The sequence below is a fragment of the Lipotes vexillifer genome, unplaced genomic scaffold (assembly GCF_000442215.2).
Source record: "Lipotes vexillifer unplaced genomic scaffold, Lipotes_vexillifer_v1.1 scaffold914, whole genome shotgun sequence".
Lineage (NCBI taxonomy): Eukaryota > Metazoa > Chordata > Mammalia > Artiodactyla > Lipotidae > Lipotes > Lipotes vexillifer.
This window is the reverse complement of record NW_006780388.1, coordinates 2,558,866-2,586,283: the sequence shown is the minus strand read 5'-3', so window position 1 is coordinate 2,586,283 and position 27,418 is coordinate 2,558,866. Positions and strand designations below refer to the sequence as shown.

The 27,418-nt window shown below is 57.9% G+C and overlaps 1 protein-coding gene across 1 annotated transcript; it reads left to right on the top strand.

Moving 5' to 3' along the window:
* The first annotated feature begins 8,180 nt into the window (after nucleotides 1–8,180).
* On the top strand, nucleotides 8,181–26,421 carry TRAF7 (TNF receptor associated factor 7). Its single transcript, XM_007453544.1, has 21 exons — nucleotides 8,181–8,255; nucleotides 15,575–15,693; nucleotides 15,948–16,005; nucleotides 17,449–17,540; nucleotides 20,209–20,325; nucleotides 20,816–20,908; nucleotides 21,076–21,109; nucleotides 21,774–21,957; nucleotides 22,057–22,191; nucleotides 22,848–23,065; nucleotides 23,148–23,221; nucleotides 23,447–23,495; nucleotides 23,582–23,709; nucleotides 23,905–23,987; nucleotides 24,724–24,763; nucleotides 24,865–24,981; nucleotides 25,067–25,189; nucleotides 25,339–25,458; nucleotides 25,547–25,678; nucleotides 25,759–25,878; nucleotides 26,052–26,421. The coding sequence occupies exons 2-21, from the start codon at nucleotides 15,613–15,615 to the stop codon at nucleotides 26,064–26,066; spliced, it is 2,013 nt and encodes a 670-aa protein (XP_007453606.1). The 5' UTR covers nucleotides 8,181–8,255; nucleotides 15,575–15,612; the 3' UTR covers nucleotides 26,067–26,421.
* Nucleotides 26,422–27,418: the final 997 nt, after the last annotated feature.

Sequence of the window (27,418 nt, the reverse complement as noted above, 5' to 3'; positions counted from 1 at the left end):
AAAGAGGAATTGGGGTTTTTTGAAGAGGACAGTCAGTTTGCACCTGGACCATAAAGGAATAGATGTCTGGGAGGGGTACATGCCTGACATACTGTTGTGGAATTAAACCACTTCAGTAGTCTGCCCAAGGAGGGGGGGGTTCCAGTACAGTTGGAAGAAATGATCCCGCCACTGAATAAGGGTGTATGAGTCTTTTCGAAGGCTTTGGGAGGCAAAAAACATGTACTACACGCAGGGAAGATGTGTGTTAGACGCTTGGCGCCAGACCTGTCCAGGAGACACATCCCACCAGCCAGCTGATCTTGGAGGAACCAATGGGTGGCGTTGCCTGTCTGGTCTTCGCAATTAAAATTAGGGGTAACGGCGGTGATGTCAACTGCTGGTGCATTGCAGAATTTAGTCCAGGCTTCTGGCATGGGCAGCAAGATGAATTACCTTTATGACAGACAATATGCTTTGATGGGGGGAGCTTTGTGTGCTGGATGCACTAACGAGAGGGGTCAGGTCCAGGCATGGAAGCTGTGCCAAGGGCTGGAATGTGGACTCTGAGGGGAGCAGGGGTCACAGGACCTTCAGCCAGAGTAAGTTCAAGGTCATCATTACTGGATGTGTAGCTTAGTTCTTTCAGCTTATAGGCGTCGCTTTGAGGATTGGGATGGTAGAACCCAGCACTGAGACAGATTCTCTCCCTGAGGAAAAATTCTTGAGAGATTTACTATTGCATTGGATCCTCACTCCCCTGACATGAATCCCCAAAGGAGGGGGAGAAAAGTTAGGGTGACTAATAACTTCATAATGACATCAATCAGAGTTCTAATTTAGGAAGCAACCGGAATGCAAGTAGTGTTAAACAAGAGCCCAGTAGCAGTAAACAAGATCCCAGTAGCAAATATGGGCTCCCAGCCTACTGTCACTTACCTTGCTTTTGTTACCCAGAGAGCCCCAAAGAAATTAATGTCAAAGTGAGAGTTTACTTATCAATGCAGTTGTCACTGGCTTGGGGATCACCTTCTTGAAGAGGTATTTGAGGTCTTGGGCAGGTTCACGGGAATAGCTAGGATGTGGGTCTTCAGGTTCCTGTAACAGATCAGTGTTAACAGGTTTAATTCTGGGTAGATGGACCCAACTAGTGACTCCATGAAGTTTAACTGCTGTAGGGGTGCTTAGCAAAACTTGAGACTCTTTTGCTTTGGGAGTAGCTGGTCACCAGGGGACTCATTTTTCCAGGTCTTTAAGAGCACCCAGTACCCAGAGTTTACACTGGAGTAACTGGGGCTGTTATCTGGGGAGAGCTGAACTGTTTCCTTGAATAGCCCCCTTCGGACCTTTCCCAGGATAATAATTTAAGGTGTGCCTAGGTTTCTCAGCCAGTTACCATGTCCAGGGTGAGTTATAGCCTACCATATGTCATTTCAAAGGGGCTTATCAACCTAGTTGTTTTAGGGGCTGCCCCGACCCTTAAGAGTTGCTGGCAGCAGGTAGCACCACCTATTATCAGGTTCTGATATTTCCTGATAAGAGCTTACCCAAGGTTTTCTTTAGGGTATGATTGGTCTGTTCCACCTTTCCTGAAGACTGAGGTCTGCAGGACAAATAAAGGTAGTGTCTATTTCCTAGGGTCTTTTGGGTAACCTTTGCTATGAATTGAGGGTCCACTGTCAATCTGGAAGTGTCAGGGCAACCCAAACCTAGGGATAATTTCCTTCAGAAGCGCTCTAGCCACTTCAGTTGCCTTTTCTGTCCTAGTGGGAAAGGCCTCCACCCATCCAGTAAAACTACCCACAAAGACTAATATTTGAAGTCCTGGAAAGAGGCCATCTGAGTGAAATCCATTTGCCAGTCCTCTCCTGGCTAAGGCCCACGTTGCTGGACTGGGCTCACAAAATGGGGGGTGGGTTGAGATGGCCTCCTTATTTATGGGTGGCACAGAGGGCACAGGCTCAAGTAACCCTTTGATCATATCTGGGAGTCATTTTCTCGTTAAAAGCCAGAAAACCACTGTAGACACAGTATCCTTCACCAGATGGAGAAAAATCATAGGCCTTTAATTTTCCATTGGTCAGAAAAAGCAATTTTTGATGCGCCACCAGCCTTCTGTTCCCTTAACTCACCCTTTTTCTTGCGCCCAGGTTTCCTTAGGAGTACCTGGGCATGTTATAAGGGGTAAGGGATGGGATTAATGTCATTTGTTGTAACAGGACTGCTTTCTCTGCTTCTCCATCTGCCCTGTTGCTCCCTTTGATAATTTGGGAGATTCCCTTTTGGTGTCCATGGCAGTGAATGACTGTTACTTGATTTGTTTGGTTTTTGAGCTGCCTCTGTGAGATCTCAGCCCCATACTTTACAGGGGAATATTCTGCATTCAAGTCCTCTTTCCATATAGCTCCATTGGCATGTAAAATGAGGTAGGCATATTTAGAGCCTGTGTATATGTTTATAATTTTTCCTTCCCCTAGGGTTAAGGCTTGGGTTAGAGTTCGGCCTTCTGGGCTGCCATGGGCAGCACAAAGTTTTCACCTCTGAGGCTCTGCCCTCCTGAGCCCGTCCTTAATGAACTACCATCAGTAAACCATTCTTCCTCAGGAATGTCAATGTCTTGATCTGTCATATCAGGCCTATAGGGATAAACCTGGTTAAGGTAGGAATGTATTACCTTTGGGATTTCAGCAGGCATCAGTGTAGTTGGGTTGAGGGTGTGGCAAGTTAATTTTATTGATGTAGAGTTGATTTACAATGTTGTTAGTTTCTGGTGTACAGCAAAGTGATTCAGTTATATGTATATACACTTTTCCATCTTTTCCGTTATGGTTTATTACAAGATACTGAATACAGTTTCTTGTGCTATACAGTATGACCCTGTTGTTTATCTATCCTATATATTAGTTTGCATCTAACCCCAAACTCCTAGTCCTTCCCTCCCCCAGGTCACCACAAGTCTTTTCTCTGAGCCTGTTTTTGTTTCACAGATGTTCCTTTGTGTTGTAGTTTGGATTCCACAAATAAATGGTATCGGGCTTCCCTGGTGGCGCAGTGGTTGAGAGTCCGCCTGCCGATGCAGGGGACACGGGTTCGTGCCCCGGTCCGGGAAGATCCCACATGCCGCGAAGCGGCTAGGCCCGTGAGCCATGGCCGCTGGGCCTGCGCATCCAGAGCCTGTGCTCCGCAACGGGAGAGGCCCACGTACAGCAAAAAAAACAAACAAACAAATAAATGGTATCATATGGTATGCCTAACTTACTTCACTTAGTATTTCTAGGTCCATCCATGTTGCTGCAAATGGCATTATTTCATTCTTTTTAATGGCTGAGTAGTATTCCATTGTATATATCTGCATCTTTATCCACTACTCTACTGGACATTTAGGTTGTTTCCAAGTCTTGGCTGTTGCAAATAGTGCTGCAGTGAACACTGGGGTGCATGTATCTTTTCAAATTATAGTTTTGTCTGGGTATATGCCCAGGAGTGGGATTGCAGGATCCTATGGCAACTGTAGTTTTAGGAACCTCCATACTGTTTTCCATAGTGGCTGCACCAATTTACATTCCCACCAACAGTGTAAGAGGGTTCCGTTTTTCTCAGTGTTGGGAGTTTTGAGGGTTACCTCTGGGGAGTCAAGAAGTAAACCCTGGTACTTAGTACAGTGGCCTCCAGTTAGCCAGTGGTGGCCTTTGATCTCTAGAATCCTTTGTACTTGATGTTGGGGGGCGGGGGTCTGGACTTCCAGTGGCCGTCCAAGGTAAGCTTGTTAGCTTCCTCCACTGATAAAGTGGTGGCAGCTGCTGGCCGAAAGCAGCCAGGCCAACCTCAGGGCACGCCATCTAGTTGTGTGGAAAAACAGCCTATTGGCTGAGGAACTTCTAGTTTCTTTTAGGTCGCCCAGAGCTTTTAGGGGGTTAGGACTTCCTACAAAATGAATGGCTTTTTAAAACTGAGGAGACCCAGAGCAGGAGCTTTAATGAGGACCTGTTTGATACTATTAAAAGCCTTTTCCTGTGTTCCTCAGCCCAAAGTAATGGTTCTGTATCTGGGCTTTTAATGGCTTCACATAGGAGCTTAGACATTAGCCCAAACCCTGGGATCCAGAGTCAGCAAAACCCTGCTTTTTTACCTTTGTAAAAAGGTACAAAGAAACGTCTTTGGGGCACTTAGGCCTAACATACTCGTTTTCTATCTTGCGACAGCTGTCTACGTCCAGGATTTATAATGTGTCCCATGTATTTAACTTGTTGCATTGGGATTTGTGCCTTTTTCTGGGAGATCCTGTAACACTGGACCTCAAGGAAATTAAGAACTTCAATGATGTTCTCACTTGAGCCTCCACAATGGGGCTACATATTAATATATCATCTGCATGCTGTAGCATAGCCCCTTTTAGGCCTGTTTCCCTTGGTTCCTTTCCTAGGGCCTGGGCAAACACTGTGAGCTGCCCCCAAACCCGTGGTAGGTAGTGTTGTCCAGGTGTATTGTTGCGTCTGGCCCAAGTGGGGGTTAGTCCACTCGAAGGCAAACAAATATTGTGAGGAATGAACTGGGATGTAAAAGGCAGCATCCTTGAGGTCGAGCACAGTAAACCATTTAGCATTTACAAGGACTTGGGCTAATATAAGGATTGGCCACAAGGGGGAGTATAGGAACCACTGCCTCTTTTACTGCTGAGGTCTTGCACCACCATCCCCCCATTAGGCTTAACTGACAGAATAGGTGTATTGCATTGAGACTGGCAGGGAACCAAGAAGCCATATTTTAAAAATTTATGTATGAGGGGTTGTAACCCCTTTTTTGCCTAACCTAATGGGGTACTAGTCTCTGGTTAGGGTAAGCAGCTTCTGGCTTAAGGCTAGTTTCTGCAGGTTGGGCATTTATAGCCCTCCCAGGGACTCCTTTGTCCAGTGTGCTGCAAGGTTCACTGCTTGTAGAAGTGAACAAGTCGCTGGCAACAAGCTCTTGCTCTTGTGTTGATCTGCCTTAGCCAGGGTTAAGATAAGGGGCTGCTCTGCTCAGGGCCTCCTAACAGTAATATCGCCTTGAGGGAGCCCAGAAGATCTCTCCCTAGTAGTGGGGTAGGCCACTCAACTAAATAGGCATGTTCAAAATGGCCAGTGAGAGCCCCAGTGAAGTGAAGGGTACGAGGCTTTCCACTGACACCAGTCACGGCAGCTTTTACAGGAAAGAGGCCCAGCATGAGAAATCAGGGCAGAGCAAGTGGCTCTTGCATCAATTTAAAAAATTGATCTTACCTGCCACCAGGGGCTCCTCAACGGAGATAGACATCTTGTGGGGGCGGGGGGAGCCGCCAGAATCCCTCGGCTGCTTCAGTCATCCAGCATGGCCATCTCAGGAGCAGGAGCCCCCATTCCCCTTGGGGACCAAGGGCAGTCCCATCTCCGATGACTGGTCTGTTTGCAGACTGAGCAAGGCCCGGGAGCTTCTTCTGGTACTCATGGGCCCAATGGTCAGATGACTTGCATTTGAAGCATTCCCCCTTGGTCTCGCCTCCGGACTGATGGTTGACCCTTCTTGCCCCCTTTGGGTTGCCCTGAGGTTGCAAGGCACGGCTGACAACAACAGCTATCAGTTTAGCTTGAGCCTCAGCGTGCCTTTTTCCATGTTGAGTTCTATCCTCTTCCTCAGTTTGATCTCCATTATTAAATATTCCAAAGGCCACCTCTAGGAGTTTGTGGGCCTAACTAACTTTTGGAGTTTTTGCCTAATATCAGGGGCAGCAGGGACTGAATCTTGGGAGCAGAGAGATCTGTTAGCACATTTTCTAAAAAGCCTCCACAAGCTGTCCCTGAAAGAGAACAGGGCTTTTTTCTTCCTCTTGGGTCACTTCCTTGACCTTTTCATAATTGACTGGCTTCCAAATGCACTTTCTCATTCCTTCTAATAGGCACTGGACCTTGTGATTCCTGGCCTTCCCCCCCGCCCCGGCAATTATAATCCCAAATGGGCTTATATGATTTGGGACTGCGTCCTGAACAACATAAATGTTGGGCTGGTCCCTGGCAAACCGGTCGGCATACACCTGTGCTGCTGCCCATATCCTCTGCTTCTCATGGGTACAGCAGGTAGGTAAAACCATTGGACTATTTGGACGTCCTTCCAAGTTAAATCAAGGGCCAGGATTAGGGCCTGAAATCCCCCGTGAACCTACTAGGGTCTTCAGAAAATTGGCCCAGTCTTTGTTTGCATTGGGCTAAATCGGTTAAGAAGAAGGGCGCATGTACTCTTTTTTTTTTTTTTAATAATACACAATGTATTTATTTATTTATTTATTTATGGCTGTGTTGGGTCTTCATTTCTGTGCATGGGCTTTCTCTAGTTGTGGCAAGTGGGGGTCACTCTTCATCGCGGTGCGCAGGCCTCTCACTATCGCGGCCTCTGTTGTTGCGGAGCACAGGCTCCAGACGCGCAGGCTCAGTAATTGTGGCTCACGGGCCCAGTTGCTCCATGGCATGTGGGATCTTCCCAGACTAGGGCTCGAACCCGTGTCGTCTGCATTGGCAGGCAGATTCTCAACCACTGCGCCACCAGGGAAGCCCCGCATGTACTCTTGATTGTGCCTTTGCCATTTGCCACTTCCCTAAGCGGGCATATTTTCTGTGATCCTGGGTTATAGGAAGTTCCACTATGGCTTACCCCAGCAGGACCAGCATTTTCAACCTGGGGTATCATTGGGTATAGAAGGGCATAGGGAAGAAGGGTTTGGGATTGGCCAAGGGAATCCGGAGAAGTACAGGTACTTGTAGAGTAGAAAGGGCTCTATTTCCCCCTTAAGAGTTGGAATGTAGTTAAGAGAAGATTGTCTAGAATAACGGGAGGGTTCTGATTCCCCAGGTCTCTGATTACAGGAGCTGCATAGAGTGGGATTACTGGAGTTGGGCGCACTGGAAGGTGGCAAAGGAGTGTCGGTAGGTGGTGAGATCGGAGACTAGGCAACAGAAGAGTCCAAAGTCATTCACCCTGCTTTCTTGGTAACAAAAATAAAACCTAAAGAGTCCTGTGAATTCTACCCGACATAGCACTGGATTTGGCAATGTTGCGGGAGCAGTTTAGGAATGAGGTTCAAGAAATCCTTTCCCCAAATGGCGCAAAATCCCAGCTGCCCGCCAAAGAGGGAAGTCTTAGAAGAGAGGCAGAGAAAGGGAGAAGTCAGAGGTCTCCACGCGCAGCTGGGCAAGGCCCGTGATCTACCTTGAATCCAGGGATCCGAGTCAGGGCACCAAGAACCCTAGACTGATGCTGATTTACCTCAAGGTCTCCAGCCGGATCACCGACAGTCCTGAAAGTCAGAAACCGCCCAAATGCAGACAGATGCCCAATCCTGCCATTTCCGGCAAGACCTGTTTTCACCCCCCAGGCCCTTCCATCAAGGAGGCGCACCCTAAAGCCTCAGTCTTGCAAAATAATCAGACTGCGCGTGCAGTTTTCATACGAGGTGTCAGAAATTAAAGCAATTCATCACAGGCTCGGAACTGAATTTGGGAAACCAGGCCCAGCCCAGCCTTACCTATACAGAGAAGCAGATCTGGTGATTCCGACTTCCCGACGGAACTGGGGGGAGGGTGAAGCAGAAACGTGTAGAACGCTGAGGACCAAGATGGGTCTCAGGCGGAGGCTGGACCCGGGGGCTAGGTTGGCTGGCAGGTTTGGGCCACTTCCCCAACCCCCTCTGGGCCCGGTTCCTCCCTTGACTGTGGCGTACGGAACAAAGAACTACGAACCCAACGACCTCGTACTTGATCCGGAGAGACCGTAAAAGCCTGAGGCTCAAGCTTTTATAGAAACTGCTCCACCTCTGCGATTGGGCAATCCCAGCGGAAGTATCTCCCCTCTTCACCGCTGATACGCTCCTTTCTCTACTCTCCAAGTCTCCACCAATCGAGCCTTGACATTTCTTTTGGGGGCGGTCTCCCTGACCCGACACCCGAAGCTCCACCCTTTTGCAGAGGCCATTGAACTTAACTGTGAGCGACGGATATATATAGCCAATCAGAGTCCGATCTGCAACATAGAGTGATTCTGAAGCCACCAATCCCGCCCCGCAACATCTGAGCCGCCGGAAGTCGTAGTTTCTGAAGAGCCTCGAGTAAGGCGGCCGCCTGGGGCCCCGAGAGCCAGAGAACTGCAAATCCCGGCGGGCACAGCGCCTGAGCGCTTCCGGCTCGAACGTCCTGTCCCTTTCCCGGCCAGCGGTAGAGGGGGCACGATGAAGCGGGAGGGTGGCGCTGCGATTCCCGAGCGGCCACAGGCGGGTGAGTGTCCTAGCGGCGTGCCGGGCCTGGGGCTCGCGCCTTGGGCCCGCGCGGTGGGGCGGAGGGCCGGCGTGTTGGTGTCTGGGGAATGGGTCGGGCCTGGGGGGCGGGGCTGAGACGCTCCGGAGTCTCCCCGGTCAGTCCGTCTGTCTGTCAGCTGGTCCGTCACTCATTCCCTTTCTCCATTCTCTCCTTTATTCATTCTTTCTTCCTGCGTTTACTGATCGCCGCCGGGTGCCCAGCACTGTCGTAGGCGCGGGGAGACTGCGGAGAGCATGATCCCAGTTCTCCTAGGCTCTTCTCGTGCAGGGTTTGTCAACCTCGCCACTCTTGATACTTCGTGCCCATCATTCCCTGCTGTGCCTTGTAGGGTGTTGAGCAGTATCCCTGGTGTCCACCCACTGGATACCAGTAACCTCCCCCACCCCCGAGGTGACAACCAAAAATGTCTCCAGACATTTCCAAGCATACCCGCTTTGAGAACGGGTGATCTAGAGAGGGGTGCGGGATTGACAATGCACAGACACAGTCATGAGAATTTGTGATAGGTGCCATGAAAAAAAGAAGCAAGGTGTTGAGAAAGAGAGTACCAGGGGCTCCTGAATGGCTTGGGGAGGGGGCACCTACAGTGAGCATCCTGTCCTGGAAAGTTGCTGGAAGAGCTTTTTGGGCTGAGGTAGCAAGATGTACAAAGGCCCAGGGTGAGGAAGCTCAGCGGACACCAGCAGGTACTGGCAACGTCATGAGAGGTGAATTGGTGAAGACACAACAGAGTGCAGGATGGGGATTATATTGTGCTTACAAGGGAGGCTGTTGGAGGACTCAAGCACAGGAGAGAGGGCATCAGGTCTAAGTCTAATAAAGAGCCTCTGGTTGTGAGTGGAGGATGGACTGCTAGCTTCAGTGGGGAAGTAGGAGAGAGTGAGGAGGCTGGCTTGTGTGCAGAGGAGAGTGGGTTGGGGCCCTCCTCTCCTAGTTCTCACTGGGTCTGGCTGCCCGGGCCTGGTTGTCTTGAGCCAGGTCAGGGTGGTCAGCTGCGGATGAGTCTGGGGTCCTGCTGGATGGCACCCTGCTCAGGGGGGAGGGGTTCCACCCTACTTTGCTGTGTCCCTTGCTTAGAGCTCTATGCTGCCCAGCCTGTCAGCACACCCTTCTCCCATCCCTCAGACCCCTCCCCCACACACACAGGCCCCCTCTCCTGGGACTTGCCCACCCTCTGGGCTTTGCCAACTATGTGGCCTCTCTCTTCCTCATTCCTTTTCTTGGGCCTCTCCCTTTCCACACCCCTTTCCCTCTCCGTTATAAATTCCCACTTTCACTGCTCTGCGGATTCAAGTTTCTCCATGGAAACCCCAGGTCCTGTGTCTCAAGGTGCCTGCATCCTATAGCAGTACTATCTCCAGGAAGCCAGAACCTTCCTGGGGGGAGAGCAGGGAAAAGGGCAGTCTGGCTGAAAGAGACAGGCTGGGAAGGAGTGTAGGGCCTGGCCTGCAGTGGATGTGAACCTTAGCCAGTTGGCTGGACAGAGGAATGGACAGTTTGGGAAATGGAAGAAGATGCAGTTGAAGGGCCTGAGCCACTTGGGAGGCTTCGGCAGCCCAGACATGGTGATTTGGCCGCTAGCTGGCATGGCTTGGGGAGGGGCTGGCTTACATGCAAGGTGGAGCTCCTCAGCTTGCCCGCAGCAACAGAGGAAGCAGAAGGAACAGGGCTTTGGTCAGCCTTGGTTGTGACCCCTCGCTGGCTGTCTGTGCCTGAGGTGGCCTCTCGGCTTCCATTTTCAGTTTTCAGGGAGGAGCTGATGTCAGTGGAGCCTTCACTGTTAACTCACATGGCATCTCTCACAGTTCCTTCCAGACTTGGGTACATCCACTCCATTTAATAGGTGAGAAATCCGAGGACCTGGCAGGCAAGTAACTTGCCCAGAGTCACACACCTGTTAAGTGGCAGAAGCAGAATTTGAACTCAGGTCTGAGTCTGGCACTTGTGGGTGGGCACCTAGGACTTCAGACCTCTGGCTCAGACCCATGAAGATGGACCCACCAACCCCTCTCAACAGATGCCTTCAGTGTCCGCTGTGCACTGGCCGTGGGGCAAAAGAGGTATGGACGCTCCCCGGAGGAGCGTGGAGTCAGGTGGGGCAGGCGAAGCAGGAGGTGGGCATTGGGGGGGTGCTGACGTCACTGTTCATACCTGGCCCTTGGCTGCCCTAGGCAGGAGGAGGTGGGCTGTCTGGAAGCCTTTTGGAGGGGTGAACAATCCCAGGAGCACCTAGGGAGGTCACCCAGCGGGGAAGGAGCAGCCCAGCAGACACCAGGACTGGAGGAGTGTGCCAGAGGGCTGGATGGCGAGGGCTAGACAGAGGAGTGGGCTGGGCCAGACCTCTGCCCTCCACGTTCCTGGTCACCTCCAGACCCAGATCTGGCCCAGGGACTGTGTGCCCTTCCTGACTTCTACAGGGGAGCAAGGAGGAAGCCCAGGAGACAGAAGCCACGCAGGGAGCGATGAGAAAACGGCCAAGGGAGCCTGGAGGTGCAGACTGGGCCCAGGCACTGCTGGCCACTTGGCTCTTGAGCGAAGGCCCAGGGCCTTTTTCCATGAGTTTAGACCCACTAATTTAGGGACATGCTTCCCAGTTCTGCCCCTGCAGTCGAAGCTAGGCTGGGCACTGAAGTGGAGGGAAGGTGTGGACAGGAAAAAGTGGCCCTGCAGCCGGACACTGAGATAGGGGGATGAATGCCACCTCTTCCCAGAACATTCTCTCCCCACTCTGGATCTGGCCAGCCCCTTCATCCAGGAAGCCCTCTGGATGTCCCCCAGGCTGGGACAGGTTCCCACCTCATACATGGCCATCAGATGTGGGAAATAAAGGATGGGGAGATGAGGCTGGCCCCAAGGGCACTGGGGAAGGGAAGGCATTCCCATTGCCAAGTGGGGGTTAAGGCCAGGCCACAGAGCAGGAGAGACTCCCTCCCTCTAGCACAGGGGCCCGGGGAGGCTGGAGAGGCTGGACCTGGACAGGAAAGGCCAGGAGGCTGGGTGGAGGGTGTGAGGGGGCAGAGCCCTTGGTAGGGGAGGTCACAGCAGGTGTCTAGGCAGGCAGCTTTGAAACCTCTGGGGAGTCCAGGCTGTGAATACCGAGGGAAGGATGGCAAGGTGAGGGCAAAGATCTGGGCTGAGTGCTGGGAGGGAAGGGAGGCCGGGCAGACCTCAGATCAGGGCCTGCTGAGGGGGTTCCCAACATCACACCCTTCCTGTTTGGGACGGAAAAGACATATGAAGGGGACTCCAGGAAACAGCCAGGGGAAGTGTGTGTGGATTTGCTGTGGCAACTGGGCCTGTGTCTATAGGATTTGGCAGCCTGGCCTGGGCTTGGGCCTGAGGGCCCAGGGAAGGGCTTACTGGGGGGCTGTGCAGTCTGCAGGTGATGCCAGGGGCTGCACCTGGAGCTCCGGCCACAGTCCAGCCAGCTGGCCACCCACACCTCCGTGGCAGGAAGGGCCAAGGATTCCCGAGCCACCCATGCTCCTCCCTGGGGCAGTTGGTGCCAAACGTGTGGCCTGACATTTATAGGGCAGTCCACCCCCTCACTGGCTCAGCATGTGCTGTTCAGGGAACCCCACCACATCTGCTGCCTAGGGCTATCAGAGGAGCTGCCTTGAGGTGGGGCTCGGCCTCGTCTGGCCACCCCACCGCCCCCAGCTCTGGCATGGCCAGCCTAGGCCGCCGCTCCACTGGCTGCCAGCCATGGAACCATGCCTAACCCACACCAACTCTGGGTACTTCCTAAGGGAAAGGGGGGTCATGTCCCACAGTCCTGAGGGTGAGGCCCCAGAAGATCCCTTTGGGCTCCCTCCAGGGGACAGGCTGAGGAGGGACCCCGATGGAGCTGGCCTGCCCTCCTGCGCAGGCTGCTCAGAGAAGGGGGCTGGTGAGGGGCTTTCCTGAAGAGGGGCTGTGGTGGAGAAGTGCAGGGGCTGGGCCGTTCTGGGCAGATCGCTGGTTCCTCATTGGGCGGTGAGTGCACCGCAGGCCCCAGGAGCCCCTTAGACATGGATGTGGGTAGACAAAGACCCCTGGGTCTTGACCCCTGGCTCAGGCGGGGCAGGGGACGGGCTGCTCCTGCACGGACCCTAAGCATCCGTAGGTCCCACTCTCCCATCAGCCTTATCCAAGGTGGACAGCCCCATTTCCATCAGGACCTGGGGGCTTTTCTCTTTCTGGGATAGAATCCCTGAGTCCCTCCCCTGGGCTCTGCTGAAGCACCTGGGAACAGGAGGTGTGGGGACTTGGCAGGGAATGGGGAAGGACTGAGGGGAAGCCCTTTCTTGCCCTCCCCAACTCCCTAGTCGGCCCATCCCACACGGCTTTTCCCAGTTTGAGAGAGGCCAGGCTCTGGGTTGGCTGAGGAGTCTTGCTCTAGTTGACAACTTCCTGCCTGCCTAAGAGCCTCAGGCTGACTGTGGGGTGGGGAAGAGGCCTCCTCCTCTGGGGGCCAGGGCACACCCCCAGGACGGCTGGGCCCAGCCTCCCTGTAGCCCCAACCAGGGGAGTGCTGCGTGTGCTGTTGTGTTTCTGGGGTTTTGGCCTCCAGAGCCAGAGGATACTGGGGAAGACTTTTATTGCGAAATGCAGCCCCCAGGGACCGGCCTGAGGGCAGGCCGAGGGCATCTTGCTCAATTCTGAGATGCTCTGGATGCAATCTCTGGTTCTGGTTCCGGGTGGGCGGGGCGAGCAGGGTCTTCCCCCCACCCCCCTGTCCAGGGCTGTGGCTGCACACTGAACCCTGTGAACCAGGAAATGGTTCCCTCCCTCCTTCCCTCACTCAGCTTGGTTCACGGGCCGGTCTTATACATCCCCTACCGGGTCCTGTGTCATCGCTGCGGGCCTGACCGCTATTGGCTGTCTGCGGACTTTCCGGCCTGATTTGCATGTTGCCCTGCGGGGCCCTGCGTGCCTTTCTGTTTGCTTCACTTCAGAGTGCAGGACAGCCAGACGCCAGCTCTCCCAGGCTGCAGCAACAGGCACTTGGGCACCCGGCACCAAAGGGGGGCAGGCAGCGGGCTGGCTGAGGTCCTGGGGGAGCGCCTGCCGTGGTCCTGGCCACCCGGACCGTGGGTGCCGCTTGCTGGAGCCAGCAGCTGGCTTCTTGGCCCTGGGAGCTTGCACTGGAAGGAGCAGATGGATTGTAAAATCCAGGTCAGTGTCAGCCAGTGGCCTCCCTGTGACACCCCCCACTTCCGCCCCCGTGGTGCTAAGGCTGGAGCCAACCCTGGGTTTCCCAAAAGGGCGGAGCTTTTCATGCTGATGCGACGAATCTTGGAGCTCCCACTCTCCACTGTCTGGGCCTCACCGCAGCCAGAGTGTCCTTACCCCAAGCAGGGCGGCCCCCAAGACTTCCTGCTTAGCGTGCAGACTTGCAGCGGGGCTGGAGGTGGGCTTCTGGACAAGCCCCTTTCACCCCTCTGCCTGAGGGCCTGGCGCTGCCCACTCTCAGGAGCCCCCGTCTCACCCCTGAGAGGACAAGCCACCAGAGAGCCTGGGCTGGGGCAGGCAGCCAAGCCCCTCGAGTCACAGCAGGGTGAGTGGTGGGCAGGACAGGGGGCCTTTGGCCAAGCTCTCAGGACCCCCTATATAGCCAGACCCACAGGGGCTCAGAGCCCTGTGGGGGAGGTGCCTCATGGCAGTGCCAATTGCAGGGGCCAAGAGCCACCCTGTCAATGCCTGAGTCTCAAAGTTTTGGGGGGTGGCGTGCAGGTGGCATTTGAAGGGGTGGGCGGCTTGGGAGCACAGTGCAGAGGGCTGGGTATGCTTGAGAGCCCACCCCCTCCCTGCAGACCTGCAGGCCGGGTTGGGGGACCATTGGGTGGGCCCCAGGTCACACTGCTTGGCCATGGGGGGGTGGGGCGTGGATGTTGCTAGATGGTCCAGGTCAGGAGGACCTGGTGTGGAAGGTGCCAGAACCAGCTGGACTGTACAGTTGCTCTCTGCTGGACTCACAGTAGGGGGCAGAGAGCATCTCCCACCTTCTCCCACAGTGTGGGGGGCTTAGCAGCCCTTCCCCCCCTGGAGCCTCACAGTCCTGCAGGACTCCAGACCACAGAGTGGGCCCCTGCCTGCCACGCGGCCCCAGGAGCAAGATGAGCCTGACCTCCTAGAGCAGTTCCTGATGCTGGTCTGATGGCTGGGCCGGGCACCAGGCAATGAGCCCACAGTCCAGGGGATGCTGCTGGGGGTCTCCTGAGGTGGAGAGCTCAAGTGGGCCTGTTGACAGCAGTCCTGAGCGTCTGGCCTTCCTCCCCGTGGGGAGCTTGGCTTCCGGGCGTCTCGTGGCTCTCAACACAGCCGACCGCTGCAGGGGGAGACTGTGCTCCTGGCTACAGACTGTTGAGGGTCCTGACATGGGGAAGACCGCTCCCAGGGGGTGCCTGCTGATAGGGCCACCACAGGGTGGGCGCGGTCTCAGGAATGGAGCAGCTCTCCCTGGGGTCCTGTCCTAGTGTGAGCTGCTGACTGGGTCTCTTTTTCTTTCTAATCTCTTCCTATTCTGTGGGTACACCTGGGCCTGGCCAGCTCTTTCAGGGCCCATCTAGCCCCTCTCTTCTTGGATGGGAGTCACCAGAGACCTGGGATGATTCCCACTGTGCCTTCTCCCTGCCACCCCAGCCCTTGAGACTGGGTCACACTGGGGCACCCTTTGTTCCTGGAGTGGGTGACCTGTACAAGGTCAAGAGTCGGAGTTCTTCGCTCCTCCCCCGCCCGAAGGGGCTTTCTGCATGTGATGAGGCTGGTGAGGGGCTGGGCTCCAAGTACGTCACCCACAGGTTCTCTGCGGGCACGGCCAGCATCCCCGACATCCTGCAGACCAGGTGGCTTCGGCCTGACCACACCTGCCCTGGCAGGAAACAGGCCTGTGGCTTTGTCCTGCTGTGTATACCCAGCCTTGGCCCCAGGGACATTCAGACCTCGGACCCAGAGGAGCAGACAGAGCAGGGGTGAGGGGCTGTCCAGCTCTGGGGTGGAGCTGGTGGGCTTTTCCGAAGGACTAAGCCTTAAAGCAAGGTAGAACTGAGTGTCAGCTGCCTGCTTGCACCCAGGGTCTCCTCCTTTCCTCTGGCCTGTGCACACCTGGGACGGGAGGGAGGGGAAGGGACTTTGCCCGCATGGACCTGCCCTTGTTGGGATTGGTGGTGGAGAGAGACTGAAGCATGCCCTGTGGTAGACTGGCCAGAGGGGGCCTGCCTGTGTGGAGCGGCCCCACCAACCTACAGGGGCTTGGCCACCATCTCCAAAGCCCTTCATTTGTGCTCCACCCATAGGGGATGCTGCCCGAGGACCTTAGATGCCTCTCTAGAGCATGAGCTCGGGCAAGAGCGCCCGCTACAACCGCTTCTCCGGGGGGCCTAGCAACCTTCCTACCCCAGACGTCGCCACAGGGGTAAGGGGGACACCCTCGGGGAAGGATCTGCCTCTGTGCACACTCCACATACCCAGGGCCCCAGAAGAGCTTCCAGAGCAGTCCTCTCCCTACCTTGAGGTCCCTCGGGTGGGCCATGCCATGTGTGTGGTTGGCATGTCTGAGTATATGCACACATGTGGACTCATTAGTGGGAAAGCATGTCAGCTCATGTCCACGTGTGTGTCCACATCCTCGCTGGGGTCAAGGCCAAGTCTCATCTGTTCTCTCTCCAGACCAGAATGGAAACGACCTTCGGGCCCGCCTTTTCGGCTGTCACCACCATCACAAAAGGTGAGCCTGTGAGCCCAGGCCAACCTGGGTTGGGCAGGAGTCCCTCATCCGGCTCCCTCCTGTTCCACTGCCGCATCCTCCTTCCACACCCCCACATCCTCCTGCACCTGCCTCCCGGGGCCTCGCCTGCCGCCTCTCTGGGGTGGGCCGCCCGACTTCTCTGGCACCACTTTGCACACCTGTCCTTTATCAAGTGACCCCTGACTCGTCCCACCCAGGCTTCTAGCAGGCCCTGAAAGGTCAGGACTGGGGACCAGGCTGGGTATGGGGAGGTGATAAGAAGTACTCACGGGGTCCTTTCCCAAGTCTGGTCCCATGGTTGAGCCCTCAGCACTGTGTGTTCTGGGAGGTGGTGAGGAACTGGACCACGAGGGCACAGCCTCCTTCCCGAAGACATGAAGGCATTGGGCCCTTCCTGTCAGGACCGGTGCTTCTGGGGAGCAGTGTGTGTTCTTTTGCCTTTTCAGGACTCTGCCCCTCGTAGGAGAACACCAGCTGCTAATTAGTTTTTTAATTGCTTTTCCACGGTATCTTCTGGATACACTTTTCGGCAGGGTCACCAGGCCGCCATGGACATCTGCTTACACAGGCTCCCCTTAATCGCATCACCCGAGTAATTGTTCTTTAATTTCTTATCCAGCTTTAGAAACCATGTAGCACCCTGTCGTGGCAGTCAAAAGCTCCTGGACAGAGAGTAACAGGGGCCTGTCTCGCCCGTGGCCAACGCAGCGACTCCCTCAGTGTCAGGGATGGTCAGAGCCAGTGACCAGGCACGAACAGTTGCCTCACCCAACCCCTCTCATTACAGACAGAGAAACTGAGGCCCAGTCACAGGGCAGCCATTTGAAGCCTGGATCATGAACCAGGCCTTTGGGGCTGGTTGTTGTGACATCTGGCCCTGGCTGGGGCCTGAGACCAGTGTTGGCCACTGTAGGCCTCTGGCTGCTGCCTTCAGGGCCTGTGAGGCTGGCTCCTATTCCCATGTGGACCCCTGACCAGTGCCTTCTCTGGGCAGCTGGGGTGACGTGCAGGAGGAGGAGGGCCATGCCTTCAGCAGCCTTCCCTGTAGGAGGCCAAGAGGGCCTGTGGCCGGTTCCTGATTCTGGCCGCACCAGGGGAAGAGGTGGGCGGAGAGGGGACCTAGACCACCAGGCTGCCATCCTGGCCCCACCATGTACCAGCTGAGGGGCCTTGGACCTCTCTGCCTGTGGGTGGCAGGGCTGGGGCTGGGAGCTTTTGGACTCAGCTCTGGGACTGTCCAGGGCAGGCTGAGCCCTGCGGGTGAGCTGCAGGCACTGGTTAGACCTGGGGAGGCAACCACAACCCCCAGCCCAGCCTCCGCCCCTGCCTGGCCCATTTGCGAAGGAGCCCACTGCCTGCCACGGTGGTCAGGCCTCCCCGTACGGCCCCGCTCGCGGCATCTCAGCCCTGTTTTCTTTGCAGCCGATGGGACCAGCACATACAAACAGCACCGCAGGACGCCCTCTTCCTCCAGCTCCCTTGCCTACTCCCCACGGGACGAGGAGGACAGCATGGTAGGTCTGCACCTCGCTCCCCACTCCCCACCCCTCCAGAGCCTGCCTCCCACCATGCCCTCCCTCCAGGCGCCCAGGGCCCAGGAGGAGCTGAAGGTGGAGCCTCAGCCGTGAGCTCAGGTCTGAGGGTGAAGCGAACTGGTGTCAGAGGCCCAGCATGTGCGACACCCTGAGGCCTGAGCACCCATGGCTGGGTTTCCAGAGAGAGGTGCTGGTGAAGGTGGCTGAGCCAGAGGGTGTGGCGCCTGCAGGTTGAGAGGAGGCAAGTTTGGCTCCATCTTGTGGGCGTGGGAGGGTAACTAGATCAGATCCCCTTTTTAAAAATATTTATTTATTTATTTATCTTGGCTGCGTTGGGTCTTCGTTGCTGCACATGGGCTTTAGTTGCAGCAAGTGGGGGCTACTCTTCTTTGCGGTGCGCAGGCTTATTGCGGTGGCTTCTCTTGTTGCGGAGCACAGGCTCTAGGGCGTGCAGGCTTCAGTAGTTGTGGCTCACAGGCTCTAGAGTACAGGCTCAGTAGTTGTGGCGCACAGGCTTAGTTGCTCCACGGCATGTGGGATCTTCCTGGACCAGGGCTCGAACCTGCGTCCCCTGCATTGGCAGGCGGATTCTTAACCACTGCACCACCAGGGAAAAAACCCCATTTTTAAAGCTTCATCTGTTGCTGAGCAGAGGATGAATGGGTGGGTTGTCGGGGGTGGGGAAAGATGGATAGGCCCAGGCTGGGGTCAGTGAGGAAGGGCTTTGGGTCAGAGTTGGAGCTGGCTGTCGGTACCCAGGCCGTGTGGCCAGGGTCACAGTGGCCATTCCCTGTTTGTCCGTCCTCGCCCAGCTCTGGGACTGCTGCAGGAAGCGAAGGCTGGCCTGGCTGGTGGGGGTGGGACGCGAGCACCCTCCCACTGCCACTCACCTCTCCTCTGCCTGCTTTCTGCTTTCCCTCAGAGCCCCCGACAGACCCCGGCCAGTGCTCCAGCCCTTCCAGCCTCCCAGCGCCGAAGGCTTCTCCTCATGCTGGGCAACCAGGCCTTTGTTTCCTATTTAATAGGGAGAAAAAAAGTATTTTTAATTATTCAAACAAACACGTTTGCGTGCCCAGCACTGCACTAGGCCCTCCCTAAGCACGAACTCCCCCTTCCCTTGGGCTCTGCCTGCCTCGGTCTCCGGGACCTGTGACCTGCCCACAGAGTGAGGCTGGGAACAGAAGGCTCGCCTGCCCAGCTGGGCCTTGAAGGAAGTGAATTCCCCGTGCCTATGGTTTCTGGAATCCTTGGGTTTTGGTGGCTCTAAGGAGGTAGGCGTGTGCTGTGAGGGCCCTGAGCCGCGGCCACCTGGGCACCATCTCTGTTGGATGTTCAGCCCGCACAGGCTGCCCCCTCTGCTTGCCCTGGGGAGCCGGGCCTTCCCCCAGGCCCTGTACTTTAGGGCTAGCTACCCTGCCCCCAGCCCAGGCCTGGCAGCCACAGCCCCTTCACTCAGGAGGAGTGGGAGCCCAGCAAGGGGCAGGCGGGCAGGGGGGCAGGGGGCTAGGGGGGCAGGGGAGAGCAGAGCCAGGCCAGGCCCCGTATGCTCAGCCCAGCTCCTGTCTGGACCTGTTCTCACCCTCTGGTTTCCATCGCTGCCCTGGGGATAATTTGACTCACTTCTTCTGATTTCCCCTCTTGTTCCTCATGTGGCGTTTCCATGCAAACATGTCACTTGAGATGCTGTGACGGGAGGTGGGTGCTGCCCTGGTGAGGGAGGTCCCTGTCTGCGGGCATGCTGGGGACACTGATCTCTGCTGCACCCTCTCGGGGACACTGGCCCCTGGAACTGCCCGGCCAGCCTCCCTCTGCCCACTGTGGGTCCCACATCCCGGGTTGGCGGGGAGGGGATCATTCCAACAGTCCCCACACCCACAGAGGCTCAGACAGAGGCAGCCAGGTCCCAGAGTGGCTGGGACCTAGAGGGGGCAGGTGGGCTGGGCATGGAGGCAGGAGGTTTATGGCTCATGAATGAAGCTTCGGGGCAGGAGGGGAAAAGAGTGGGGAGCGATTGCTCTTGGAGTATCTTTTCTGGAGGGTTCCAGGCCCAGAGAGGAGGAAGGGACAGTACCCCTTGCCCTGGCACTCCCCCAGATCCATGTTTCTGGTGGCTCAGACAGAGACGAACACCCGTGGCCCCCCCTCCTGCTCTCAGAAGCTTGGTTGGGGTTTGGTGGGGGTGTCCCCGCCTCCCCCCAGGGAGCCTCACTGGCCTGGGCTAGTGTCCCCGGCCAGGACGGCCAGGCGGGTGGCTGAGCCCAGCAGGCACCTGGAGCCCTGCAGCTTCCCGCGGCCAGCCTTCCACCCCCTTCCCTCCAGCAGTCTGGGGGCCGTGGCCACCCCCGCCCCGGGATTGGTTGGTGGAGGTGTCCCCTCTGCGGCCTACATTCCCTCACGGGAAGCAGGAAGCAGGCCGAGCGTGTCCTCGTAGAATTGAATAGCAGGAAGTCTCTCCATTTACACAAAGAAAGTTGGCAGATGTGAGCAGGCCTCCCAACCACAGGGCCGGGACTGCCAGGCAGGCGGGGCCTGGGCGTCACACCGGCTCCCCCGCGCACAGCCGGGCCGTGGGCTAAGTGGGCGCCCGCTGGGATGGGGGTCCGAGCCCGGCCCTCCTGCCAGCTGACGGCCTCCTGTCTGCCCAAAGCCCCCCATCAGCACCCCACGCCGCTCTGACTCGGCCATCTCCGTCCGCTCCCTGCACTCAGAGTCCAGCATGTCCCTGCGCTCCACATTCTCGCTGCCTGAGGAGGAGGAGGAGCCGGTAGGTGTGGCCGGGCAGGCTCGGGCAGACTCCAAGGGACCCTCCCGGTCCTGAGGCGGTGGGGGCACCTTCCCCTCAGGCCCTGATCGGGGCCCCTTATCCGCACGGGTCCACGTCAGGGATGCGGGGGGCTGGGCTGGGTCCCCCAGGCACGTTCTTCTCACTCCCCACCCCAGGGGCTGCCCAGGCATCAGCTTTGGGAATGAAAGGCGGGTCCCATGTGGGTCCCTTTCTCGTCTCTGTCCCAGGGAGAGGGTAGGTGTCATGGGGTGAGGGCATGGCTGGAGGGGTCCTTCCTGCTCAGGTCTGCTGGAGCTCAGGCCCAGCTGTAGGCTTCAGCGGACTCCTCCTCTCAGGATACATCCCGGCAGAGGTGCTTCCACCCCAAGAGGGCAGCCCAGGCCCGCAGAGGAAGGGGCTGGGGCCCTGGGTGCCCACACTCATGTCAGCAGTCCCAGGCCCCACCCTCACCCAGCCCCGCCTGTTCTAGGAGCCGCTGGTGTTTGCCGAGCAGCCCTCGGTGAAGCTCTGCTGCCAGCTCTGCTGCAGTGTGTTCAAGGACCCTGTGATCACCACTTGTGGGGTGAGGCTGCCCCTCCCTGACCTGTGCACCACCGTGAGGCCCCTTTCATGGGGAGCCTTGGCCTCGCTCACAGGCCTGGTCTGGCCGCCCAGCAGGTGCCCTTTGCAGTGGGCACGGGGTGGGGGCAGCTCTGCGGCCACACCCCAATCCGCCCATTGTCTCCACAGCACACCTTCTGTCGAAGATGCGCCTTGAAGTCAGGTAGGGCCCTCTCAGCCTAGGCTCAGCCACCTTTATTCCCCAGCAGTGGGAGGTCCCTCCGGGGAGGTCCGGCCTGGGCCCAGCACTGATGGAGACCCTGGCTGCACAGCCGCTTCTCCCTAGTCCCCCTGCGGCAGTGGTTCCTGGGTGACTGCTCGGGCCAGGCTTGGGCCAGGCTCAAGACCTTGACGAGCAAGGCAGCTCAGAGCCCGCCCCACGGCGGGTGTGGGTGGGCCTTCTGGGCACAGTGCCCACTCTCTTGGATGCTGCCCCTGCTGTCAAGGCTGCCGGCCTCACTGTCTCAGGCCTTAGCAGCTGGCCCAGGACTGGCCCTCTCCATGCTCTGTCCTCAGCTCTCTTGGCCCTGCCCTAGACTCTCAGGTCAACTGAGAGGCCTCTGCCACCACCTGCTCACCCAGTGGTCATTCTTGGTGGCCCAGCCGTGCACCCTTTCCTGTTATGGGTGCCCCAGAGGGGAAGGTAGATGGGTGGATTAGGCCCCTGACAGAGGCTCAGCCCACCCAGCTGGGGGAGCGTGTTCCAGGCCTGCTGCCCACCAGGGAATGGTCTCCTCCAGAGCAGCCTGGCCACAGTGCCCAGGGCAGGGCTGCTAGGGGAGATGGTGGCTGGGTGGGCTGTGGGGTCAGCATGCCCTCCCCCCCAGAGAAGTGTCCCGTGGACAATGCCAAGCTGACGGTGGTGGTGAACAACATCGCAGTGGCTGAGCAGATTGGCGAGCTCTTCATCCACTGCAGGCACGGTTGTCGGGCAGTGGGGGGCGGGAAGCCCACTGTCTTTGAGGTGGACCCCCGAGGGTGTCCCTTCACCATCAAGCTCAGCGCCCGGAAGTAAGTGCCCTCCTCCATCCCTAGTCCCCACCCCCCAGGGGTACTGAGAACCGGTGCCCCTGGGGACTCAGCCCCCCCGCCACGTCCCACCTCCCCCAGGGACCACGAGGGCAGCTGTGACTACAGGCCTGTGCGGTGCCCCAACAACCCCAGCTGCCCGCCCCTTCTCAAGATGAACTTGGAGGCACATCTCAAGGAGTGCGAGCACATCAAGTGTCCCCACTCCAAGTACGGGTGAGTGGGCGGGGGTGGGCGCACGGGGCTGCCCCGGGGTGGGGGTGGGCGGACCTGAGGGGGCGAGTGGGCCTGGGCTGGCATTCACGGTCCCTCCTTCAGCAAACCTTGGTTGAGATGCACCTGTCTGCCAGGCTCTGGGGAGACGACCTTAGCGGGAGCCACATCATCGTCTATGTAATTACAAACTGAGGTACAGGTGCTGAGGAGACCTGCGCACCATGGGAACACGGGGGACGGAGCGGTCAGGGAGCTGCGGGTGGTTGTGGAAGGCACGAGCTGAGAATGAATGCATGCGTGGGCACGAGCCGGGCAAAGACCTGGGTGAGGGCTTCCGGCAGCTGGCGGAGTTGAGAGCAGAGGGGAGGTGGGGGTGGGAGAAGAGGCAGCAGCTGGCTCTTTAGGGCAGAAGCTGGTGAGGTGGTGGAGGAGCCCTTGAAGAGCTCTGAGCAGGAGTGAAGTGACTGGATTGCTGAGTAGAAGCAGGATGGGTAGGTGGGTTGGTGGGCATGCAGGTATGCAGAGGATGGTGGCCCATCGGGGCTGCAGTGGGCACAGAAGTGGGACTTGAGAGAGATTCTTGGGGAGGCAAAGGGAAGGGCCCAACTGGGCGGGCAGTTGAACAGGTGGGCAGGGCAGCTGTCCTGTCCCTCCAGGTGCACGTTCATTGGAAACCAGGACACGTATGAGACGCACTTGGAGACCTGCCGCTTCGAGGGCCTGAAGGAGTTCCTTCAGCAGACGGATGACCGCTTCCACGAGATGCACGTGGCACTGGCCCAGAAGGACCAGGAGATTGCCTTCCTGCGCTCCATGTTGGGCAAGCTCTCAGAGAAGATCGACCAGCTGGAGAAGAGCCTGGAGCTCAAGTTCGGTGAGAGCCTGGCCCAGAGGTGGCAGGGGTGCAGCCCCTCCTCCTGGTCCCTGACACCCTTCTCCTGGTCCCTGCTACACAGATGTCCTGGATGAAAACCAGAGCAAGCTCAGCGAGGACCTCATGGAGTTCCGGAGGGACGCGTCCATGTTGAATGTGAGCGGGCAGGGCCCTGATGAGGGAGGTGGGGTGGGGTGGGGGACACAGGACCATCTCTCAGCTTGGGTCCCAGCAGGAGGCTTGTTCCCACTTATGATTAGGTGTCTGTGCTGGGAGGGCTGTTGCTGCATCTGCCCTGCCCTGGCAGAGCTCAGGCCTGGGGCCATGGAGGGCTGTGGAGCCCCGCCCACCCCACCCTCTGCTCTACTCTTGGCCTCGCAGGACGAGCTGTCCCACATCAATGCACGGCTGAACATGGGCATCCTAGGATGTGAGTATGGGCCCACTGCTGCTCCTGCCGCCATCCCCGAAGCCCCCTCCAGTTCCCCCATCACCAGTTCCCCCATCTCTCTGCAGCCTACGACCCGCAGCAGATCTTCAAGTGCAAAGGAACTTTTGTGGGTCACCAGGGCCCTGTCTGGTGTCTCTGCGTCTACTCAATGGGGGACCTGCTCTTCAGCGGCTCCTCTGACAAGACCATCAAGGTGGGTAGGGTCCTGCCTAGGGGCTTGACAGCCTGGCGGGGCAGGGGTGGGCATTGCACACTAGCCTCTGCTGGCTCCAGGCCTGCCTATGGATGGGGCTTTCTCCCCTCCCCCATGCTCACATCATTCCTGCCATGGTGCCCCCTGCCACTGGGCTGACCCTGCTTGGACCTGCCCTGATCCTGGTCTCTGCAGGTGTGGGACACATGTACCACCTACAAGTGCCAGAAGACGCTGGAGGGCCATGATGGCATTGTGCTGGCACTCTGCATCCAGGGGTGAGTGCAGGCACACGTGTGTCCACAGACCACAGGGCCCATGTGGAGCTGGGGATGGCAGGTCCTGTGGACTGTGAGCTTGAGTCCGTGGCTGCACGTGTCCTAGAGTGGCTCTTGTCTGCTCCTCCTGGGAGACGCCCTCGACCCTGAGCAGGGCTGAATCATGGGTGGCAGCATGTGGGCCTTCCACCTCTGAAGCCATATATTCACAGAGCAGAGCCTTGGCCCTGGAGAGCCTCAGGCAGCCAGAGGACAGAGGTGGGACCAGAGAGTGGAGGCAGGGGCTCAGCTACTGCTGGCCGACATCCAGAGCCCGGGGCGCAGCACCACAGAGAAGCCTGCCTGGCCACCCCCTCACCCCCAGGGTGCCCCTTCTAGACCTTCCCTCCTGTCTTGTGTCATGAGGCTTCGTGTTGTGGGCGTGAGTGTGTGAGTGTGTGTGTATGAGAGAGAGATGCTGGCTCACAGGAAGCAACAGCTTGACTGCCAACAACACTAACAGGGGTAATTACCTCCCAGCTCAGCTGTCAGATGCTTGCCAGGCAGGCACGGGGCTGGGCCTCCACTTCCAAGGTCCCCTCGCTAAGGCAGGAAAACCGAGGCAGCCTCAGCAGTGATCCTGACAATGGCCCAGGCTGCTGGTTCCCAGTGGCCAGTGCTCCCCCAGCCTGGCCAGGGCATTGTCAGCGAGGGTACTGGCTTCTCGCACCCTGACACCTTGGCTTTGCTTCCCCAGGTGCAAGCTCTACAGCGGCTCAGCCGACTGCACCATCATCGTGAGTGGGGCCGGCGGGTGGGCCGGGACCCCCAGGCTCGCTGTGCCATTGGGGCCTGGGCTCGGCCAGGGCCTAAGGCTTCCCGTCCTCCCTCCCGCCAGGTTTGGGACATCCAGAACCTGCAGAAGGTGAACACGATCCGGGCCCACGACAACCCGGTGTGCACGCTGGTCTCCTCACACAACATGCTCTTCAGCGGCTCCCTGAAGGCCATCAAGGTCAGGCAAGGTGGTGTACATGTGTGCGGGGCGGCAGGGTGCCAGGGCCTGCCCCCAAGGCCTGCGCTCACGGCCGCTCCCACAGGTGTGGGACATTGTGGGCACCGAGCTGAAGCTGAAGAAGGAGCTCACCGGCCTCAACCACTGGGTGCGGGCCCTGGTGGCTGCCCAGAGCTACCTGTACAGCGGCTCCTACCAGACAATCAAGGTGCGCCCTCCCTGTGCCGGCTCCGTCTGCCCTGCCCCCACGCTGCCAGCATGGGGAGACCCTCACATGCACCCTGGGTGGTGGGCTGCTGAGAGGCCCAGGGGATGAGGCGCCTGGCCTGGGACCAAGTGGCCCGCACTTGCCCATAGATCTGGGACATCCGGACCCTCGACTGCATCCACGTCCTGCAGACATCTGGCGGCAGCGTCTACTCTATTGCCGTGACGAATCACCACATTGTCTGTGGCACCTACGAGAACCTCATCCACGTAAGAGTGGATGCCAAGGGACAGGGTCTGACTCTGGGCCCCTGTCTTCCCCGTCTGTGTCTCTGACCTGCCTGTGCCACCCCCTCAGGTGTGGGACATTGAGTCTAAGGAGCAAGTGCGGACCCTGACAGGACACGTTGGCACTGTGTATGCCCTGGCGGTCATCTCAACGCCAGACCAGACCAAAGTCTTCAGCGCATCCTACGACCGGTCTCTCAGGGTGCGAGCTGGCCTACCGACGGTGGGAGGCTCAGGGCGGGTGCCAGGCCTGGGCGGTCCTCATGTCCCATGTGCCCCCAGGTCTGGAGTATGGACAACATGATCTGCACACAGACTCTGCTGCGTCACCAGGGCAGTGTGACTGCGCTGGCAGTGTCCCGGGGCCGGCTCTTCTCAGGAGCCGTGGACAGCACCGTGAAGGTCAGTGCCTTGGCTCAAGCCATCCAAAGGGGCTGCATGGGGGGAGCGGGGGGGCGGGGGAGTTGGGATCTAGCGGCCCTGGGCAGGGGGCAGTGAAGGGCGGGTATGGACGGCAGCTGGCTCTGGGGCTGGATGGCCAAAGGGGCACCTGAAACAGAGCCTTTCCCCTGCAGGTGTGGACTTGCTAACAGAATCCAGGCCAGGTCTTGGCTTCCTCTGGGCCTGACCTAGGCCTGTCCAAGTCCAGCGAGCCACATGGCTGGTCTTGGGGGTCTCTGCCTGCCCCATGGGAGCAGGCAGGCAGACTCAGCCAGGCAGACAGTGCCCTCCCTGCCCTGCGCCCAGTGAGCCTCCCTCTGCTTGGCCTTGTCATCGTCACTGCCAGGACAGTTCCCAGCCTGTCTGGGTGCCAGGTACGACGCTCACCAGGCCCACCCTCCATCCCCACTCCAGATGGACTGTGGGCCTTTTTACTCACCTTTTCTACTGTTTTTAGACTGTATATAAATTTGATTACTTCCTGATTGAAATAAAAGCTGCACAGACTGTGGCTTTGAGTGGGGATGGTCCTCAGGGGGAGGAAGAGGCCACCTGAGGACACTGGGGAGCACAGGCACCAGCAGCCAGTGTGAGGGAAGCTGGGCAGGGACCACAGGAGGCTCCTGTTGATATCCCCAGGATGTACACTCTTGGTGACTTCTCCCTGTCAGGAACAGGCTAGCCCCCCACTTGCCCCAATGTACATACCCCAAAAAAGTGAGCCAGGCAGCTCCATATTCTGCTGTTTATTGACAGCTGACAGTAGCTCCCTGCCCGGACCCCCCCTCCCCACCTGCTGGCCCTGGCCTGGGCCACCCACTGAGGAGAGGCCAAGTAGCTGGCCAGGCCCACCCACCCGGTGACGTGCCAGCACATGACCACTGGAAGGGGGCCCACACACCCAGGCACCACCTTGGCAGACCCCCTCAGCCCACCCGAATCACAATTGCTGGGTTTCGGCGCTTTTTAATTCTCTTTTTTGTTAAGAAATGTCAAAGTTGTGCCCAACACATGTGGATCAGCAGACACGATAGAGGAGGCCAGTCAGTAGTTTTTGGAGGGGGGAGACGGAGGGAGAAGGCGAGAACGACCACACAACACAGCCTCAGACCATGAGCAGAGCGTCTGTGGGAACTGGAGCGGGGGTGGGCTGGCTGTGCGGGGCCAGCTCAGGGCCCCAAGGAGGGAGGGTTGGGCACACCCTCACACGCACCACACACAGCCTGGCATGCATGCCCTGCACCCACTGCTGTCACCCAACTGACGCGCCCACGTTCACACTGTGCACACAGCTCTCCTGAAGCCCAGATACACCCTAACACCCGCACCCATGGGAGAGGCAGAGCCCTCCCCACTGTCTCCACGGCGTGGATGACACAGCCCAGTGGCGAGCAAGGCACATCCTTCAAGTTCTTCAGATGCAGAGAAGTTAGGAGAGAGAGCAGAGGGAAGGCCCTGGCGGAGCACAGACCCCTCCCCCAGACCCCAGCCTCCTGTTTGT